General features: G+C 33.3%; 1 protein-coding gene across 1 annotated transcript; it reads right to left on the bottom strand.

Annotated features, from left to right (window-relative positions):
* Nucleotides 1-196: 196 nt before the first annotated feature.
* On the bottom strand, nt 197-14,937 carry LOC144835729 (large neutral amino acids transporter small subunit 4-like). Its single transcript, XM_078690808.1, has 11 exons — nt 14,781-14,937; nt 9,555-9,831; nt 8,230-8,356; nt 6,811-6,903; nt 5,907-6,037; nt 5,405-5,647; nt 4,831-5,018; nt 4,061-4,491; nt 3,778-3,851; nt 3,439-3,562; nt 197-1,697 (listed from the first exon to the last, which is right to left on the bottom strand). The coding sequence occupies exons 1-11, from the start codon at nt 14,935-14,937 to the stop codon at nt 1,527-1,529; spliced, it is 2,016 nt and encodes a 671-aa protein (XP_078546934.1). The 3' UTR covers nt 197-1,526.
* Nucleotides 14,938-23,548: the final 8,611 nt, after the last annotated feature.

The following is a 23,548-nucleotide window of genomic DNA, read 5'->3' as shown; positions in this document are numbered from 1 at the left end:
TGCTGCTGCAATCTAAATTTGGGCGAATGGTGGCGCTATTCAAAATATACGAAGAACCTTTATATCCAACTTATTATTTAGTCTATAATAAGCGCAGGTTTGTATCCAAATTTCTATTTTATTTATTGTAATTTATGCATTATCATTATTATTTTTTTAATTAAACTATTAATAGCAACATATTTGAACAACAATATTTTGTGTCATTTTTTATTTCAAAGCATATAACTGACATAACAACATCATCAAATTGTCAATTGACCCAGAACCAGGGAGTTGTTTTTAAGTTTAAAAAACTCCCTCCCTGGCCAACACTACCCTTCTTTACATCTATTATTTCTCAAACACAAATATAATTTGTAAACATTACAAATATAATGGATAAACAGAATCCTTTTTTAATAAGTCTATTACCTATCTCAAGTAAAACTTTTCAACAATTAACAAAATGTTTTCCTCATGGATAAAAATGAACATAAAAAGTAAAAATATTTAAAATTAGTAATATTTCATTCTTACTACACACAAACATACTGACCTCCAGAACTGTTTTTTTTGTTTATATATTTTAAAATATGTAATTATGTATTGCCAAAAGAAAATCAAATTTTCTGATACTGGACCAAAAAAGAATCGTGATTCTTGACATAATGATAGTCAGTGCAACACTTACTTTCAAGCACTATTATGATTTAACAGTTAAGTTACCCTCATTAATTTCTATCTTGGGTCCCATACTTTACTCCCTTAAAAGTGCAGAAAAATATTTTGTACTCATAATTTCTATACTATTTTTTTTCACTCCTTAAGGTAATGTGAACTACCATTTATGGTAGAAAATATGAAAAGAAAAAATACCTGGGCCGGTTTGTGCCCCAACGACGTTCGTAGTAATACACAGTACTTTTAAATCATAACCATGGCAACGAAACAAAGTTAAAAATCCTCTTTATTGGGAGGAAAATACAATTGCACCATTTTTTTTTCTTTTGAAGATCCTCTGTTTATATCCTCCTTAAGAATTGTACACATATACCCTATGCTGTCTTATTTCTCCAGTATTTTTTATGTTGTGATGTTTATCATTAACATGTTGTGTTCTCTTGCACATAAATATGTATTTATATTATCATCATGTTTTTGGTAATTAATATGTACATTATAAACGTCCAAATGGACCATACAAAGAAACAATCTTTGAAATGAAATAAAAAATAATATCAAAGTACCAATATACTCAATTATTTTTTTTTGGTTTTTCTTAGTGAGTTAACTTCTCACTAAACTGTAACCACACTGGCAATATCAATAATTTAGTTACAACGTTCTGCAACTAAGATATTATTGTTGTCCATTTCAGATAGTGATGATGCAGCCATTTATTCTAAATGTGTAAAACAATAACCACAAGCAAGAACATAAGGCTCGAAGCGCTCTCACATTTAAGCAACGTTTAGCAAGTTCAAAGACAATGTCATCAAGTCATTCGTCTCCATAAAACTAGAAGCCTTTCGATTGGTCTCTCATCATACGTCTTCAGGGACGGTGCTCAGTGATTGGGTAGGTTGATGCATCAGTGGTTCGCCCAATTCAAGCTCAGCGTCGAGTTGTTCAGAGCGCAACTTTCTTGCTAACCACCACATGTAAATTGGAAGCCCATAACACAGTACAGTGATTACAAACAGGCCAACATTCACCTATGAAAACAAACAAAAGTTTTTATTATATAAATTTATTATTATTTATTAATTGTATTGTTATGATTATGTATCACATTTTCAAAGGAATGTACAACAAATATAAAGCTCTGTCTACACTATCAAACTAGTTTGAAAAAAAAAGTGTGATGTATCCAAATATTGTAGTGATATGCTTAAATATGGTAGTGATATGACATCATTATGTCCATATTTTTTTGTCACATAAAGTTTGATAGTGTAGACAGAGCTTAAGAGACACAATCAATTATTTAAAATTTTAATGAAATAATTTAAAAAAATAATATCCTTATAAGGACTACAGAATAACAGTACACACACAAATATCTCTACATTATTTCTATCACGATTCCAATTTTTCTCAGTCAATTGACCTTTTGAAGTCTGACCTCTTTCCTTTTTTGACACTTGAACAAACTTTTTAATTTGCATCATATTCAAACACAATCCCTTTGTTTTGCTTTAATAGGAAGTTAGTTAAATTCCTTTTACAAGGTCACTATTTCAATATAGAGATACCGCCCACCATAAAGCAACTAAGGAAATACAGATTGTCTCAAATTATTACAGTAAACCAGAGTAAACAAAATAAAATAAGGAATTGTATTTTGTATTACATTGGTGCAATATTAATTAATAGCTGGTATACTAAATGTGGACGCCTTACACACAATATTTAAGAAAGATAGAAATGAAAGTAAAGACGTAAAGCTTGGTTCCCACTAAGACGCAACACAAGGGGGTTGACCAATGACAAGAGACAGTTTGGGTGACCCATCGCTTGTGATTGATCAAATTACATGCAGTGTACTTTACATCATTGCACTGTGTCCTAGTGATAACCACACTTTAACTAAAGGTCATGCTATTACTACAGTTAAGTTTAAATATTTTTAAAGAAATCAGTACAAATTGTATTGATTGACTTCAATTTGGTTCTTTGCCAATAAAATGTTTTACAATTAACACCACAAAACAGTTTAGAATATCAACAATCAACAAGGAGTATTAAAGGGACATGGTACAAAGATATGAAAATAAACACTCAAAACTAGCATTGATAAATGCCCACCTTCTGCATTGTTGAAAACATCATGGAAGAAAGCAGAAGGTTTGAAAGAAAACATGGTGTTAAAATTGTAATTGTTTAAATAATATCACAAATTTAATTTTTATATTTAAACAATTCTGTATTAAAAATGCAATAGATTCTTTGTATAAGGTATACAAATTTACATTAAGGGTATATGAATTAAAAAAATTAGTGTGGGGGGATAAACCCACCTTCACACACATTCATATATCCACCCATTCTTCCAATTTCCCCCTTATTCCTATCTCATTGCCTTTCCCGAATCCCACAGTTTATAAAGCAGTGATATTTAAAGGTATATTGTCCCCCTAAAGTTTTTGTTGAAAATGCCATTCAAAGTTATTCACTTTGACCAAAAATTGGATACAAATTTATTTTACCTGAAAAAATGACGCAAAAAATAGTCAAATTAACTGGAGGTCAATAGGTTTTTGGTTGAATTTAACTGTTAATTTTTTATTTTTTATAAGTGAAAACATAATTTTAATTTTTTATTCAGAAGTGATTAACTTTATTAAAACTGCGAAATGGCCTATACAAAGTCTTCTCTATTTTTAAATTATTCTTCATTTTTCATGTTTTTGGGGAGACAATACATCTTTAATGTTTATAACTAATTGAACTTACCACAAAAGGATCTGATTCTAAGGGTCCTTCAATGGCAACAAAGATGGGATATTGCAAGAGAGTGGCACAGGCTGACACCAGAGACTGCAGACCAACAAGGCTTCCTATTTGATTGGCAGGATACCTGTAAAGAAAACAGTAATAGTTGTGTTATAAATTACAACAAAGGTAGATGTTAAGCTCTGTCCACACTATCAAACTTTATGTGACAAAAAAATATGATGTGCCCTTATAAGGACATGATGATGTCATATCACTACCCTATTTGAGCACATCACACTTTTTTTGTAAAAAAGTTTAACTTAAGACTGAGAAGTGAAGCAATTTTCTTGTACTTACGTAATTGCATAAAGGCCACACACAGCACTATGGATGAAACCTCTGACGACTGTATGCAAAAGAAAACTGAGAATCTGAAAGATAAAGTCATCAATTTAAATTAATTAAACATTCTGGTTGTATTAGTATAGATAAATGAATAATTATAATAAATAAAATGTGTAAATCTGTATGGTCCTTTGTAATGTTATTAAATCAAGGTTGTGTTTCGGTTAATTTAAACCAGTCCTCTGTTGGGAGAGGGTCAGATCCAGGGGTGGAACCGTAAAACTAAAACACTAACCTGAAGACCAATGTTTGGAATTAGTACTGTTACACCGAAGATCATGAGTAGCGTCGTCGTAATCGCAAACGCAACTGCAGCATTTAATAATTTCCTAATCTTGAGCGAAGGTGGTGGGTTGAATCCATCATAGAGGATATCTTCTGACGTTGTACTGAACTTGCGCAAGAAGCCAAGAGACACGCGTCTCTGAGATGATACAGAACCGCGTTTGTCTTTTGAGATCGAGGCACGTTTGTCATGAGAGACGGATCCCCGCTTTTCAGAGCATGTTGAAGCCCGTCTGTCATATGACTGCCGTCTTTCGCGTTTGTCACGCTTCTCTTGTTCGAAGGAAGCCTTGATTTTCCAATCCATGACGATGCCAATCACAGGACTGCTGAGAAGGCATAGCAGCTGCATCAGTCCGAATACGTTGATGTAATTGTTTACTGAAAAGACAATCACAACAAATGTTAAGCTCTGTCTACACTATCAAACTTTATGTGACAAATATATGGACATGATGAAGTCATATCACTACCATATTTGGGCATATCACTACCATATTTGGGAACATCACACTTTTTTTGTGTGAGCTTTACACTTTCCTAGACTAATGTTTGAACTTATATATATTGTATTTCTCTTCCTGTATTTTTAGTAGTCTGAAGTAGACAGTAGCACAAGTTCTCATTCTGTGTGTAAGAATATATATGGAAGGCCAAAGTGGTAAAAAATAATAGATTAATAACAATGAAAACATTTTTCTCTAAAACGGTCTTATTTACCTACGACTGGGTTATCACCAACAAGACGTTCAAGTAGCTGAGAGATGGAGCCGATGAAGAACAGAAGACGGAGTTGTACAATGCACAATACCAACACACTTAACATGTAGATGGGGCTAAACACAGACTTCAAGAAGCTCTTATCGCCTTCCTTAGCATCGCCTTCTAACTTCACTTCCAGGTGTAATCTGCAGGTAAAAAGTGTAGGTCATTGTTTAAAGCCTTGTCTACACTATCAAACTTTATGTCACAAAAAAATGTGGTGTGCCCATATATGATTATGATATATCACTACCATATTTGGGCATATCACCACCATATTTGGGCACATAACACTTATTTGTCAAACTAGTTTGATAGTGTAGACAGTGTTTTATACAGTAATCTTTATGTGAATCTTTTACATCTTTTATGCAATGGATGCTAGCAGCAGCAAACAATGAAATGACCCCTCTTTACCTAATCAAAGTTTCTATTGTTTAAATATTAATTATTACTTAATGATATGTTTGATTGAACTTCGCAGAAATAGTCTTGCTGAGATGATGTGATGAGAAGAAAAAGTAAATCTTACTGTGAAGAATAATGCGGTTTTCCATTTCTCATTTCTAGTTTAATTTCTTCGATATCCTTCTCTTTCTTAACCTGACCTCCAAAAGGTTGATCAAAGCTGCTGACGTTGGAATAGAACCCTTTACCGGGTGGTAGGAACACGTTGTCCGTGTCGAGACTAAGGCGTCGGCCGACCGTCGTCACATGTTTTTCAAATTTCTTTCCACTAATACGATGATTAAAACTCAGCATGTGCCAGTTCATACTGAAAATAAACAAATTTTATAAATGAATTTGCTTTTTGAAGGGAATGATCAAGTGGAGAAAGAGGGGTAGGAGGGTTAGGGTAGAGGGAGGGGAGAGGGAGAGTGGGGTTGGCCTAGGAGCACTTCATTCCAACATTTTTAACCCCTGTGCCATCCCTATTCAAACCTCTTCTATCCGCCACAGGCTACAACTTGTTTGCAACGTTTGGCATTGTAAACAGAGTGATTTTATGGAAACCATGTGTAGCTTAAACTTACCCGGTATTGCCCTCTGGGTCTGGAATGGGTTCAACAGGTACATTGATCCAACAGTTAATAGGTATAAATAAGGTACATATAGCTACACCCAGGAACATCATCTGCCGGCTCACACCAAAGTCGTACAATCCCTATTGGAAGATTATATAAATGAAATGCTTGTTAATTTATTAATGTATGTTTGGTGGGAAAATGGTTCTGGAGGTGGTTGGGGGAGGGGTTAATGTTGCCATAGAATAGAGAATTTCGATTTAAACTTTCCAAATATAGTTATATTTAAGCACTTGTTGAAATCATTTCATTATATGAGTAAAAAATGATTATACCTGTATATAGATGTTATAAATAAATTTATCTTGTTAGTTATATTTATTTGGTTTTTTCTTTGTTTATTTATTTGTTTTTTAACATGATAATTGTGATTGTGCTTGCCTTTTGTGTACTTTGCTTTTTGAACGTTTTTATGAAATTGTATTACCACAACCAAATGAAAGTTTTATTGCATTGTATATTGTATATAGTATTTACTTGTTTTTTCTCGGATGTTTTTCTTAAAATGTTTCATGTCACTCTCGTTAATGTTTGTTTTGGTTTGTAAAACGAAAATAATGTGTTTTAAATAGTTTGAAAACAAACACATATTCTCTGAATTAAAAACATAATTTTGAATTGAAAACATTACAATATGCTTTGTTTTCTAGTGATCGCAGAACGTGACTGTCTGCCAAAATATCACTCTCCTCTATCACACACACAATGTGTTGAATATGACAAGCAACACTAGAAAAATGAACTTGACAATGTTCCAGTGATTTAAAGTTTAAGATTTAAAGTTTGCCGGCAGCCTCCGGGGGGTTAATGGCTCAACAGGTGTTGTGGATACATTATTACGTCGTTAACGTACCTTGAGGATCATGAACAGGATGGCGGCTGAGGCGTATGACCCGATATTGAGACTGATGACGGTGGACCTTTTGGCAGGGAATAAGTTAGCAATCTGAAACAAATTAGTACAGGTAAAGTTTGTTGACCTTTATGAACAGTAATATTCACAAAATAAAATTAAAAATTTGAAAAGATGTGCTCAAATTTGGTAACGATATGCCCAAATATGGTAGAGATATGACATCATCATGTCCATAAATGGGCACATCACATTTTTTTGTCACATAAAGTTTGATAGTGTAGACAGAGCTTTAAACAAAACCAATTAATGTTGAAATGAAATTTAGAAGAATCCAAAGTATCTGTAAGATATTTCCCCGAAAGATCATAAAATCAAAACGGTATTAAATGATTACAGACATATACAATAGCAGTTCAATTGCTGTATTTGTAAATGTTTGTACTGTACTTGAAAATACAATATCCAAACTGTAAAGCCTTGTCTACACAAACTTTATGTCACAAACAAATGTGATGTGCCCATAAATGGACATGATGATGTCATATCACTACCATATTTGGGTATACAGTATCACTACCATATTCAGGCACATCACATTTTTTTGTCACAAGTACTAGTGAATTAACACCAGTAAAAAATAAGGTTTTCGAAACAAGATACGTAAAATAAAAGAACTAATAGGCCTACAATCTACTACACACACCATTTCTAAATTTGACCAAAACCACCTTGAGGGAAAACTAAATGTGTCGTCTATGAATGGTATGTAAGTAGGTTCACCTTTGGTTATTACCCGGTTCGCTTAAAATCTACTTAAGTTGCGACCCTTTCTACCTCATCTGTCTGTATTCCACTTTCCACTTAATTACAGACAGATGTAGGGACTTTTCTAAGTATCATAGGTGAACCTTCTCGTCGGTGCCACGGCTCATTGGTATAACAATTTTGAAACAGATCACGTTGTCAGCAGCGCAACCGTACATTTAAAACGGTCACGTTCTGTCTGCCATTCATCTGTTTTGTTGTCTATTTTTACAAACGGTCTTTAAAATGTAATTCTAATTCTAAAGTTTCTTGAATTCTAAAGCTCTGTCCACACTATCACACTATCAAATGTTACAAAAAAATGTGATGTGCCCATATATAGACATGATGATGTCATATCATTACCATATTTGGGCATATCACTACAATATTTAGGCACATCACACTTTCTTTGTCAAACTAATTTGATAGTGTAGACAGAGCTTTAATTCTAATACAGTACTACATTGGTTAATATTATAATAGACCGACTTTTCAGGTTACTATTAGTATATTGAGTGAGGGCCAATTGATGTGGGTGTTAGCCCACCTTAAAAAGTTTGGAGTAATAATAATAAATTTTTTAAAATTCCATTATTCTTGATTCTTTACCTGGAATGATGTGAAGGTAGTGATAATTCCTCCAACGCCGTTGAAAGCGACCGCTGGGAAGAGTAACCATGACGACGTCTCTACATCAGCAAACCCGAATAAAATGCATGAGAAAGCGAACATAAGACTGAGAAGAAAAGAAGAATTTAGCTTAAAATAAATATGGATTTACACAATTATTTCAACATTTTAGACCAATTCCATGAATATATAAACTACTGTTATCGCCTATATATACATATTCCTTCAGTACATGGCAATGATTTATTATACTAGTTTTTAAAACCCTCTATGAATAACAGCAAACCAATCTGTAGTATTGCTTTTACATTTTGTTCAACATGTCCTGTAAATTTTCTTGGAAACTTTCATCTTTTATAATCCAAACTACGTCAGAGAAAATTGATTTAAAAATGAGCAAATATTTTGCTTTGCCATAACTGTAAACCTATTGAACTCTTTTTCTATTCTGGCATAATTGACAATTTATATTTATAATTCCCGTGAAAATTACCTTTTAATTTTTTCGTTATATAACAAAGGATGAGTTTATTAGTATGTAATATTCTACTAAAACAGTCACTCAACTTTGATCTACTATTCATCGGAGTTCAAAGGTCAAAATCGATTAACAAACAATGCTTTTCATGAAAGATCTGATTGTCCTTTGTTTGCTGAGATCAAACTTCAAATTCTCAATTATTATTTATTTATCTTGATAGATAGAGAGAATTACGCATACTTATTTTTTACCTTTGGGGATTTTTTTAAAATTATAAAACTGGTTGGGATTTTACCATTTTACTTTTGCAGTTAGGGGGAAAATGGCAATATCAGCACTGTGGTCATGTTACAAGAGTTGTAAAAACAATATAGATTATCTGATAAAACTCCTAGAAAGTAGGAAGCCTTTTGCCATTTTCTCCCTGGTCAAATCATTCAATTTCATCTTCCAACAGAGGCAAGGGGTCAATCAATCAAAATAAATTTATTCCATAAAACTAAGGATATGTACAAATATGTCACCAAAAAGTTCTGGAAAAGGGAACTCAAAATAAGCAAAGCTTTTAAGCCGAGACCCCTTACAAAAAAACAATAAGGTAATAAGAAGTTATTGTATCCAGAATAAATTAATTAAGAAGATGATAAATAGAGAAATTGAAATTAAGATAAGAGAGTTGAGAGAGTGTGTACAATCTTTTTCAGGGTGGCTTCCTCGTGTTTTATTTGTTGTTTGTTGACTGTTATATTTGTGACAATAAGTTGATATGAATTATTATTTCCACTCGATGACTAAGAAGGGAAAAAAAAGTCACTCAATTCACCTTCCGACAATCCTGAGGTAACGGCATCCTATTTTATCCATGACCATTCCAATAGGAAATGTAAGGCCGCTTAGTAAAAACGATCCCACTGTGAACGCAAGGTTTAACTTCTCGTCTTGCTCCCGACACCCTATTACATATATATCAATATCAGACTGCATGGTTGTTACTGGTGTTGATGCCGCCGTAGTCGTCGTATACTCCGTATATATATATGTCCCATTTTCCAAATATGTACTGGATTCTGTTGTGTTTTCACCATCCATTAGTGTTTCATCTTTTTGGGAAAAAAACAAGATTTTATCAATTTTAGGTCGTAACATTTCAATAATTGATGATTGATACATAAATATATAAAAATATGAAAACAATTACAGGGGGTGGATGGAAAAGATGTGAGACGTGCATGAGTGTGTACCTGGCTGGGTCACACTAATCGTTTTGAAAGGTCAAGTGAACTTTGGATTACCCCTCTAATCTTTTTAATATTATTGCACTCTTTCGGGCACTCAACCTTTTTATGCACAATCTATCATTTCCTTTCTTCTTTCTTTTCTAAATATGTTTTTATCTTATTTATTTTTCTTCACAATTTTGACATACATTGTCAGGGCCGTAGCCAGCATGAGGCAGATAAGGCGTTCACCTCGTCTGAAATTGTTAATTTTCACTACCCACCCCAATTCCCCTGCACATATCGTCATATTTTACATAAATAATTATATTTAAAGCGTCTTTGCCTCGTCTGTTTTTAACCTCTCGCTACGGCCTTGATCGTTGTATCCTTTTTCATACCTAATTTAATTTAAATATTAATATTACAATACATCCATATATTTAGAATCTCTGAAACATGTACGGTAACAAAGTCAATTCCACTTATTAATGCATTTGATTGTGTTTCATTAAACAGTGTTGTTTGTCTATTCTTGTCTAATAATAAATACTTAGTGCAGGAATCAATCCAATAAGTACACATTGAATAGCCAATGACCCAACACATAAATAATTAAGGTTAATCAGTTATAGTACAACAAAAATGATACAGCAACTAGATTTCCTTTGTTTTCCTTTCCATCCCCAAAATTTGTAACAATACAGTAGGCTCCACTGCTTGTCAAAATGGCTAGCATCCATAAATACAAATAATGTTTTTTATTAACACAAATTTATATTTATAGAAATTTTAATGTGTTTAAAATAAATGTTTAATAAATTATGACATTACTTTTAAGTACAGAGCAAAGATTCTAGAATTGGCTGAGCTCAGGTGATTTTTAAGCCATCTGATTGGTTGGTTTCATGTATGATAAGTAAACTTTAATGATATGCTGTTGCTAAGCATAAACAGCTGCAGCTTGGTAATTGTCATCCAGATACTGCAAGCTGATTGGTCACAAAAGGGGGTGTGTACAGAAGGGGTTGTTAATAAGCTTAGGGTTATCCCTGAGGTATAACATTTCATGGAAAACTCATGTATATTTTAAAGAATAATAAAACACAGCAAGGCTTGTTTTTTTCTATCAAGGGTTTAAAAATCTGCGTTTCATTTGCAGAATAAAAACTTCTATTTTCATTTTTAAAGAAACAAACAAATGTAATTATGTCAATTACTAAACAAAAACATGGAACTGAAAATATATATATTTGAAGAATTGAATAGACTCTTTTGATGACGACAGAATACAGCACTCTGATTGGCTACTGTATGTATTGTCTGTTAATGAGGGTATCATTTTAGCTTTTTTCCCAGGTCAGCTTTAGAAACAGCTGATCGGTGATGCCTTGGTGGTGCCTGGGCATTTGTTTTGAAATTTAAAGACCTTTTAAAGAAAGAATTAGAAAATAAATATACATAGAGGAATAATAGAAGCATTCAGTCAATCTAAACCATCGCGATTATTTTTATGAAAAATGGATGACAGACAAAAGAATAATATTTTTATCTACCAATTCATGCTTTTTCTTTCTTTGTATGCACCTTTGTACAATGCTACCAGTCAAATACAAACATATATTCTACAATCTACATTACAATAATAAAATAAACCAAAAGATGGCCTTGACTTTGATCTTTCCTGGTACAAAATAAGGTCAGTCTAACCTCTGTATATCCTCTGTTTATGGGCTTGTCCACTACAAGTGGAAAAATAACAACAGAAAACTTGGCAAACGTTTCATAAAACATGTTTGACTTTAATCCAACACAATACAAAGGAAGGATGAAATTAATCATGGTTACCAGTTATTCTATGTGAAAATATTTAAACTTGGCACTATGGCTACTTCTTTATCATCCAAGATTACTTAGTACCGGTAGGAAGGATGGAGATGAAGTTTTTAAAATAACCTTCTAAAATCTATTTCATCGAAATGGTTGTTAAACAAGCCTGTAGCCAAGATATTTATAAGGATTGATTTTTTCCAGGAAAATGGAAAAAAAAAACTTGCTAATCTAGGCTAAGTTTGAAAAAGGCATAAAAAGTGGGGGGATGGGGAGAACGGTTTGTTTGTTTCCCCTAGCTTGCTAAGCTCTTTCTGTTACATACTATAGGCCCACACTTCAGTCTGATTAGGAAGAAACAAACTTGTATTAACAACAGTTTGTGGCCAAAATTTATATTGAGAACACGTTTTGGTCAGGTAAACACAGAAGAAGGAAGACCCTTGATTTTATACATATGACCCAGGTGTTATATAATCATTTCCATATCAAACATGACTCAAAAACAAATATTATTGTCAAACATTTTTTGGCAACCGTCTACCTCACGTTTTAAGACTATTGTCGGAAGATGGTATTGTACGCCTAAAAGTATAAGAAACACACCTATATTCTAAGGTATATATATATACAATATATATAAACACATTAGGCAAAGAACATTAATTCTAAACCGCCCGGTGATATACTGAAATTTAATTAATTAATTTGAAACGATAGAAATGAGGAAATCTGTGAGAATGAGAAAATGTCGCCCCAACCGAGAATATATATATAATTCTACGTGGTTAATACTAATAGTATAGCATAATGCTTTATTCATTAGTAATAATAACTGCATATGAATTTCTAAATGTTATTGTCAACAGCTGACCTGGTACCAATCTGGTAAGCCATTGTCAACATTGACCAATCACCTGATTTGTTTTGCTGTCTTTGTTATAAAGGTATCATGTTTTCTTTTTCGACCTAGTGCAGTTCAATGACCATTTTCACTTTTCGAAAAGTCACAATAAAAATACCAGTATTCTCTAACAGAAGTGAAAGTTAAATTTCTTTTAGTAAAAGTAAGGTTTGCGGGACGCATTTTCAAAATGAAATAAAGTGATGGATTTTTTTTGGTGTTTCTCTTATTATATACTGTAATATTTTTAATTTTATTTATGCAGAGATATTTACTAAAACTGAAAGGATGGAGGTGAAACTGTTGCCCGATGAGGTCGTAGTTGTTTGATTCAAATATAAATTAACAGGCTAGTGGTATAGCGTAAAGGCCTGAGGCCCCTGGTTTAGGAACCCTAAGTGGCCCCCCTCGGGCGTTTTTAGCCTTTTTCGATATTTTAATGCCTGTTTTTTCCTCTTTGCACTGCTCAAGGGCCCCTGGGTTTAGCCAGTGAGCGCTCATAGCTGTTACACCACTGTAACAGGCACTGAACGATTTAAAAAACTGTACAATTACAGAACAATAGTCTCAAATGTTATGAAACCGTAATTCTTATATGCAAAATCTAAACAGTAAATTCTTAATACTTATCCACCCACACATAATAACTAAAGCTTATTTAGTTCAAACAGATGTTTATAATAAGTTGTGAATTTTAATGACTGCTTATTAAAAATTAAGAGAGAACAATTTGAATCAATTCAACTGAACGTTCTGACATATTTTTTATTTAAATTTAAATAAAAGATTTTGAAAATGGTCAACTATTATATAATAAATCTATAACGGAAAATGAGAAAAGTTCCCAATATTCACTCTTCTATTTGTTCCTGAACCAAGCCCTTTGTCTAACCTGTTAATGTATGATTACACTACAGCCTTATATTTTGTTTTGTTTTTTAAATATTGCATTATATTTAGTTTTAAATTTTATAATAGTAATGGAATTTTTCGATCTGGAACAACATACCGTAGGCAAAAGATTCAAAGGGTTGTTCAACCCGACCCGGTCGCCACTCAATTTTGAATAATACAATGCAAAAAGAGGACATTCGGTTCAGCACATAATCCTGGATCCGCCCCTGTACGTTTTATCTTGTAGTTCAAATATGATAATTTTTAGATAATGCTCCTTATCCTATGTACTTTCAAAAGGTCTATGCCGGAATTCCTTCATAATCAGAAAAATGAACTAAGGACAACAAGATACTTTTGATAAACATTTCAGACTTTGATTGTTATCGATTAACAAATGTGTACTTTTCATATCTCTTGTCAAGATTTGGGGTTATTTTGTACCTTACTTACAAAAGGTCTCCTTTTTACAATCACTATTTTCAGAAACACTGGTGACATGTTTGATCGATCGTTGTTGAAGAGTGTTGTTTTTAATGTCGTCACTGACATGGGCTCATCACAACTTAACTAGTCCGGTATTAACACTTGATATTAAATTTCACAACTGAAATTCACACCTCAGTAGTGGTTAATCTATACACGTTTAATTCCAATTAAGCGTAGGGTACCTACAAAATACAATACTAATTTGCTATAAGACTAGAAGTTGCCAGATTTATTTCAGCAGGAAATAAAAGTAGAACCCCTCCTTTGTGACACCGCTATTCAGAGGACACCCCTATTCAGAGGACACCCCTATTTAGGGGACACCTCCATTCAGGGGACACCTCTATTCAGGGGACACTCCTATTCAGGGGACACTCCTATTCAGGGGACACTCCAATTCAGAGGACACCCCTATTCAGGGGACACCTCTATGAAGAGGAAACTTCTATTCAGGGGGCACACTTACTAATACACTTTGCAATGAAACCGAATGACAGGAAATATTTGTGTACAGTAGGCTATAGTCAATAATGCCTATATTCAGGGGGACGCTTTTAATAACAGGCCACTTTATTGGGTCATGTAAGTGGTGTCCATTTCTATTCTCGGCCAACCTCTAGTAACAACAACTTTAATAATGATATTTATTTAATTATTTTTCACTTTAATTGATTCTTGATGATTAAATTAAATAATTAAATTAGCACAAACTTACCTCCTTCACAGAGATAATAATAAAATCTTTCTTTCTTTAGGACCAGTAATAGAGAACTCCATCCCAAAAGAACGGCTGAAAAAAATAAGTTCTCAAATACCATGGTGACTACGAGCCACAACCGCCTGCGTTGGGCTGTTTCCAGTGAGGGAGCCATTTTGTCGTTTTGTGCACTTGTTACAAAAATATATAGCACCTACAAAATAAATGAAGATTAAAAATTAATTAAAATACATATTTTGTAGTCAACTCAAAATATTAAGTGGAGTTTATGTCAAAACTGTTGCGAAGAATGCACTTAACTTTAAATTATAAATTAAATTTATTTTTATTTATTTATACAAATGTGGTTTCTAGAAATTTTTAGTTTAGTAGTTGGTATCAAAATATGATAATTTATTATGAATTCCTGAACAAAACATATGGTGCCAATTTAGGTTTTATTCTCAAATGTAAAAATAATAATTAGTTTATATAAATAATTATAATAAAAGTATAGTACTGAAAAAAGCATGTAATTAAATAGTACAATTCTTCCTTTAAAACTGAAAATATAACACAAAACTTACTGCTCAACGCAACAAATTCAAGTCTAGACTTGAATCCACAGCTCTCTACTTTATAAACTACCTCACCGTTATACAATAAATTAATGAATGCTGTTTGCGTGTTCTACTCATGTTCTGTGTGAGATGATGCAATACAACGTTTTTATGAATGAATACAAAGTGTTTAGAAAGCAATCAGTAATTTTATCCATTGATTGGATAGTTTATTAATCCTTGTAAAGTTCAAGATCAGATCAACATTTGGCATACACACAGCCTGTGCTGGATTAGTTGGGATATAAATGGAGATTATACCAAAGGGAAGCATAGATTTTTAGAAGATTATATAATTCGGTCTGCTGACAGAATTCATTTGTTTTGTTTGTGCTGTAGTACATTTTACCGCCCTGATTTCTCTGCTGATTATGTTCCAACTTTGTCTGCTGTTAAATAACCTTGATTGGAATGAATTAAGCCCATCCAAATGTTTAATATATTGTTTACTTTCAATGTTATTTATAATTGTATTGTCTAGGATCACAATAAATAGGTATAGGTCTTGGTAAATGACAAAAATATTGTGGGGTGGTTTTTTTTCGGTGGGTGGGGTTGGGAGGGCATTATTGATATCAATTTTTTAATTGGTAAAAATATAAATTTACATAGACTTTAGGCTATAGTTTATATAATAATAGTAAATAAAAAGAATAATTTTTTTTTAAATCGAATTTGTTGTATTGTATACTGTTAGAAAATATACGCTAAAAAAACTTCAACATAGAAGGTGAATGTGATATATGTCTTAACATAATATATTAATTAGAATAGAATTAGGACGATAAGGAAGTCAATGACCTTATGCCATCGTACGATGTTTACGACTTCAATTGCGTAATAGAAATTTATAATGTTACACCATCGGGTAGTACGCGATTACCTTGCCCACGCATTGTGTTTAATATATATAGGCCTATAAACACTCCGATTGAAAAGGGATATTTTTGGTAAATTTTAAAGTCTATTTATTATAGGCCTATATAGACAGTCGGCCTTGGGGAGATGATCACGTGATTTCCAGGAACCAGAGCATGTTTCACGATCTCCGATATTTAAAAAAAAAAGTTTTATCATAGTACATACCTGTACATGTACTTAGCCTAGCTAGGCCTAAAAATACTGTATGCTAACGTCTCTAGGGTAAAATAATGTTTGTAGACATGCGGTTGATGACTTCTCTTGAGAGCATGAGTTCATTCCCCATAAATCAAGTAAAATTCACCCGGTGTTTTTGACGGTGTGTCTCACGTGCGTTGTGAATGAAAACACGCACTTATCTCTATCTGCATGTGAAGAGAGAAGCTCTGTCCGTCGTGACGTGCACGCGCAAATAAAAACAAAGGGGATGGTGGAGGGGGGATGGTCGACAGGAGGAATTTACGGTGTGGCGCACGTGTTACGACGTCATGACGACGATATCACCGTTTTGGCGATGCACGTTTTATATACCACCACCACGACGCACACGATGTCACTCCGATCATTGGAGGAAATTCGGAATGATCGACAAACTAAGTTTGCCTTACCCGATCATATAGGGCGGAGTAATTTAGTGATTTAATCATATCATAATTAATAGCCTAATATTTTGTAATTAATAACGTCGTATAAAAATAACGATTTATTGAATTATTGGCTTGACACTAATACTGACTAATAAATAGGAGCGCCCGATTTCATTGTTCCTTTGTCCAACACGACGTCTGTCAGTTGCGAAATCACTGTCAATTACAATCAATGGTTGAGAAATAATATAAAACATTACGAAATATACCACTATTATTACACTGTGTAACAGTACAGTAACATTACACGTGTGTTGTGTAGTAGGCTAGTAGCGCACATGTCATAATTAAAAATTAAATACTTATGTTTCAGCAGAACTCTGTATATACTTGTACTTTCTAACTGTATACAATGTAGGCCAAATTAAAGGTAACAGTTGTATCGTACCGTTATTTTATGTATCAAAACCGTTATTTTATAATAACTATAATGGCCTGTTTCATAAATAATCCGTGTTTTAACAGATTAAACATTAAACAGTTATTCAGTGTACTATATTGACAATGGCTTTCTTATCAAAATCATCACAGATAGTGACCAATTATCGCTGATGGTCAACTTCATTGATATCGGGCTCAATGGTCAAGCAGATTTCAATTCAAAGCGGACAAAATATTCGCGCAATAAAATACAGTACTGCATTATAATTAATATTAATAATAATATATTAGTTCAGTATTTATTAACACGCGTTTGTTTGGTATTTCGACGGTTGAGCTTATTTACTTAAGGTCAAGAATGAAAAGAAAGGGTTGACGTTTGACCATGGCTTGACCATGTCGATCTGTTTTGACAAAGACCAGTAGTGATGTATAGTTATGCAAAAACGTCTTTAATCGAAACAAGTCAAAACAATGGTGGTTAAGAAAATAGATCATTTATCTAATCCTTGGGTAAAATATAGGAAATATTTACTTCTTTTACGATTCCGATTCCCGTCCTGAAAATGTATAAGATATTATAGAACGGTGGTATATGTCGGTAACACGGTAGCTGTATGTCGTCATCATCTACACCAAAACGACATCATTTTAAACAACATGATGAGTTTATGTCATGATTTAGCCTACTTTTTAATTTATTACATAATTTTAATGATGATTAAATATGTTCACGTTCTCTGTTAAAAATATTGTAGGCGGTTTTTTTATCGCCAAAAAATCCTAATCGAACATAGATTACACGACACATTAGTCGTCTGTATAATGTTTGCTAACGATTTTCTTAGAATTGTGTTGAAAAGCATACATTTCCTCTAGTTTAACATGTTAATTATGCTTTTTATCCATAAATTATGGCTAAAATGATGTACGACGATTGTAAATGAAATCATTCCACTCAGAATCCATCAAGTGTTACGTTCTCGATTTTCCCATACTAAACAGCTGATCTGCTGCTCAGCTGATCATCGCAGCAGTAAGTCGATACGTGCGACTTAATTACGACCGCCAATTCAGAAATTTCAATGAAAATCCGACATAAATTATAAAACAAATCAAAATTATGTACAATTTTTAGAAGAAGAAATCTAACAATTAAGCTTACCTTTTTATTCTGTTAAGTCCACCCACTGTTTCCCCGCCAGAGTTTGCTCGACAACAGAATTTTATTTTTCTCTCTCGGAGCTGCTTTGCAAAAAAAACACACTGCGCATGACTGCCTGCGCGGCCAATCATAATGAATCTATATTTAGAAAGGCTGTTCCCAAGTCGTTTTATTCTATTATAATTAATATCAAATCTTCTTCTTATTTACGCAATTAATTTGAGGCAAGAGATGAGGAAAAGGAATATTACTGTAATAAGTATGAATATGGTGGTTGTCTTAAGGCATATACAAAAAAGTGTTCGAAACGCTAAACAAAGAAGGCTTTATCCTATAGAAATAACAACAACAAAAATGGTGGTATTAATGAATGCCGGATTCAGATGCAACTGCAGAAATCATTTTGACACCTTTTTCTCCAGCATTCACACAGGGACAGAATTAACATAGAGCTCGATGTGAAAGACAGACGTACATCTTTTTATACCCAACTCGTCGATCGTATTCCTGATTCTGCAAAAGTCGAATATATAATTCTATTGGTCTCACATTTGAATGTGAATTAAACGTCAATTATGAGTCATGGCGATCGACTACCCTGGATGTACGTGTACGTTTAAGTATTATTATTTTACAGATTTTATGAGCGAGATCGCAAACGTACGTATGGCATACGAAATCAATACGAGGACGTTTAGTTGTTTTTCTGGAATTACGCGTCTGTCCACTGCGGGGTTTCACAGCTAATTTCATATCGAGTATCCAACATATTTCTGCTGTCGTTTTATTTTAGATTTTTAATTAATCTGGTTTGTTTTTAAACAAAATTGAATATTTGATTTGATTTGAATTTATTAGGAAAATCATCATAAAAAATACATACAAAGTATTGCGCCTTGAGCACTCTTTAGTGGTATGATGTGCGCTATAAAAATCTTATTATTATTATATTATTATTACAAAGTGATAACATAAATTACTGACATTACAAATAAATACATTTATAAAAGATTTTCCAGGATAGCCCAAAAAGCTTATTTTCATTGGGAATTTTTTCAACATATACATCCAATATCAAGCATGATTTTAACTCAGGACTGGGGTTGGTACCGTGCGTAACACACTATTTAAATATTAATAAACCATCATATTAGAATTTTATCGCCGCCATAATTCAAAACGAAATACTGAGCGTTTTAGCACAATTCTACAAGCGCGATTAATTATTTACCATTTATAATGTGAACAAAACTTTTATTCGAGGTCAAGTGTGTTGTTGCGCAAAACCAAATTCATTAGATTTTGCAGAGAAAGCCCATTTAAACTATTCCACCTGAACAAAAGCTGTTAAAACTCGTGACTCCAGCACTCAATGAATCGTGTGGGGTTGGAATGGAATTATTGTTTGGATGCGATGAAATGAAAGTAGCGGACAATTGTTTACTGGAGGGCTTCCCCAAGACGCGGTGATTCCCTGGCGGTGTTAAGTAACAAACCGCGTGACTTTAAAAAGGACCCTGGGTTTTTTAAATAAAAGGTAAATTTAAAATGAATTCAATATTAAACCAAAGTTTCTTTTTAACGTTTGCCTGTAATGTTCGTAAATGAAATTGATGCCATGAACACTTTTGTTTTTATAGTTGTAATTAAATTTTTATAAAAAAATTTAAACAAAACAATATATCACCACCGATCGACCAGCTATCTATCACAATCTAAACGTATATATGAAAAACGGAATAAATTGAGGTCAAGCGAACGATCCAGGCCTCATGGTCATTTCACCCGTCAGTGACACCCACTTGGGTACCGGTATAACAGGACAATGCTTTTTGCTCGGATTTTCGTTTGATTTTGTCATTTTTCATAATCTCATCATTCTCCCAACATGTTTCATCGAAAACCGTAGGCCTACTTATTTGTTTATTCTCTTCATTCACTTAAAATTCCATTCGATTCATCTACTTTTGTTTTATGTTACTGCCATACTAGTAAATGAACCATGAAGAGCGAGAGTATATAACTATATATTACGTAATAAAAAATAGTTATAATGCCATGCACATTATATATGCTAATGGCTCATAATTATAATAGGCCTATGTTATAAGCAGCATCACGGCATTGCACAATCACGGTCATTACCTGTGTAACCTTTTAGGTGTTTATAAATTATTTGTTGTACATTGGCGATTAATAATTAAAATATTAATAAACACTTGGACTAAATTATTATTATTTTTCACTTCGATATTGTTGTTGATAATTGAAAAATAATAATGTATTTTTTTTATATATTTGTTTTAATGACTACGTTTAATTGTATATGGAGATAAATATAATGTTACGGCGATAATGACGTAAGTAACAAATGCACTTTTGAAGAAAGCCGGTAAAAATCGACCAAAACTGCTTTATTGCGTAACAAGTTAGTAAGGAGCCTGTACTCAACCTGTTAGAGGATAGGCGGCCTTCGACGATCACTATATCACATTATTATGTTGCAAGAAGTCCGCATCGAACGACTTGAGGAACCAGAGTATTGCAATGATGACGTCACTAACGGCGTTGGCGTGTACGGCCGACGAATATCAACACGGATGACGTCATTACCTTGTCTGTTCGTAACACGTTATGTTAACGCCGTTTCCTTTACTTTAAACACCTTAGCTCCGTCTACATTATCAAACTTTATGTGACAAAAAAATGTGATGTGTTCATGGACACGATGACATCATATCACTACCATATTTGGGCACATCACACTTTTTTTGTCGAACTAGTTTGATAGTGTAGACAGAGCTTTATCCCCTTAAAAATAATGATTATTATATGAAATTTCATGATGAATATTACCAATATATAAAACTACAATGACCTTTACGAATCCAATCATTCGCTGATTCTTATCAAAATTAACCTGATTTTTCACTTTACCGGATTTGTAACTTGGCACGCTATCACTTTCGGGTCGTCACGCGAAGGCGTTTAAGGGGTGTGTACACTGTATACGGAAGATAATTACTTACGGTTAACCTCTTCGTTTATTATGTCTTTCGTTATGATAACATTATGTGTTTATTACTTTCAATCGTCTTTATTGCCTATTACTGCTACTGTAACAACAATCACAATAACTATAATTTAACAAAAGCGAATTGCTTCGGCAATGATCAACGATGATGATCATTTTATGATGATAATAATACAATGTTGATAATAGGGAAGGATGACAACGATATTACAATAGGGATTTTTAGATTTTCACGTCGACTATGTCGACTGCTTACCCAATTACGTCATGTTTGTGATATGCGCATGCGCTAGGCGACTGGCACGGAAGATGATGGTGACCCGGTTCATGTCTTCCATTTATAATCATCATACATTTTTTTTTTAAATAAACACTTTGTTCAAGAAAATCATGTTTGAATCTTTCGCACGAACTACAAAGCCCTTTGTTTGTAAACTCCGATTTCGTGAAGAAAAGTTTTCAGTGGTTTAACACCAACTATAAACTAATTCGGCAAATTCCAGCAGAAACAAGTTCGTACGGTAAGTCTACACTAGACTCTGGTCCAGTAGTGCTTATTTCAAATCAAATTATTTATTTTTCGTGCGGAAGTTTTCTGATTGCTGATGAAAAACATGGTGAAATAAAGTGCATTTCCTTATAATTAGAAAAAGAGCATATCCGTGTTTGTGCCTCTTAATTCTGTGGGAAAATGCCATCCAATGGGACCCCCAGTCTTCCTATAACGGGCTCTCCCTCTGCCAAATGTTGACGTTTCCTTCTGACTAAGTTCCTTTAACAAAACAACAAGGAAACAATAAACATCCTCTTGCATTTAAACACAAGGAAATAACAATGCAATATACTTTTTAAATACATTGAAATATTGAGTTGTGCTGGCAACGTGTTTCAACCGTATTCGTATCCGACGTATGCTTTCAATTAAATTGTCATAATAATCAAAATTTTTGTATAAATCGTGTGAACAATACCCCTAAGAGAATATGCTCATTTATTAAACGGTTCGGCGCGCTATGTCGATAGACAGAAGCCGTTTGATTGGTCAATAGTTCTTACGAATATCTAACGCGCGCAAAAATGTTGGTTCATTTCAATATTTATTATAGCCTTTATAATCATTTATTGTTATTAGGTAGCAAAGGAAAAATAAGTGAATCAGTATAGTTTTGTATTGAAAACTATAACACAAAAATAATATAGTTATTAGGTTATTGGGTTATGTCCATAAAACAGAAAACACAACTGTTATTATAAAACGTTTAGGCCTATACCTTTAATAATTCACCGATGCTATAGACAAAGTTAGCTAAGAAAGGAAGACGTCACAAATACATAAACATATTAGGCCTATACTAAAAGCTCTGTCTACACTCTCAAACTAGTTTGACAAAAAACAGTGTGATGTGCCCAAATATTGTAGTGATATGCTTAAATATGGTAGTGATATGACATCATCATGTCCATATATGGGCACATCACATTTTTTGTCACATACAGTTTGATAGTGTAGACAGAGCTTAATAGAAACACTATAACTTTGAGTTAAACTTGACCCATATACATCGATATAGCAGCAAGTTCACAGCAAACAAACTTCGGATATCGAAGCGACAATGTTAATTGTAATGCATACTAATTAGGTTTCAACTACAGTATTTAGTTTCCTATTGTGTAACAAGGAATATGTCCAGATAACTGTAATAACAATTAAAATGACTGCTACAGTTTAACTACTCACTAGGGCTGTCTGTATTCGTTATAATAACTTTTTGTTTGGAACATAGGCCTACACGACAAAAAAAAACAATCGGTAGTCTTATCTCAGCATATTAATATTTGATTAATTACCGAATTGTTTTGTTGTTACGACTAAAAGTAGGCCGCTTTATTTATCGTGAATGGAACACTTCATGCGTGCATAATTTGCGCGTTCAAATTTCGATATTTGGTACGCGCGCGTTCAAATTCTGATATTTGGTACGCGCGTGTTCAAATTCTGATATTTGGTACGCGCGCGT

Source organism: Antedon bifida, chromosome 2 (genome assembly GCF_963402885.1).
Source record: "Antedon bifida chromosome 2, ecAntBifi1.1, whole genome shotgun sequence".
NCBI classification, from domain to species: domain Eukaryota; kingdom Metazoa; phylum Echinodermata; class Crinoidea; order Comatulida; family Antedonidae; genus Antedon; species Antedon bifida.
The sequence above is the reverse complement of the archived record's forward strand: the minus strand, read 5'-3'. Positions and strand labels throughout refer to the sequence as shown.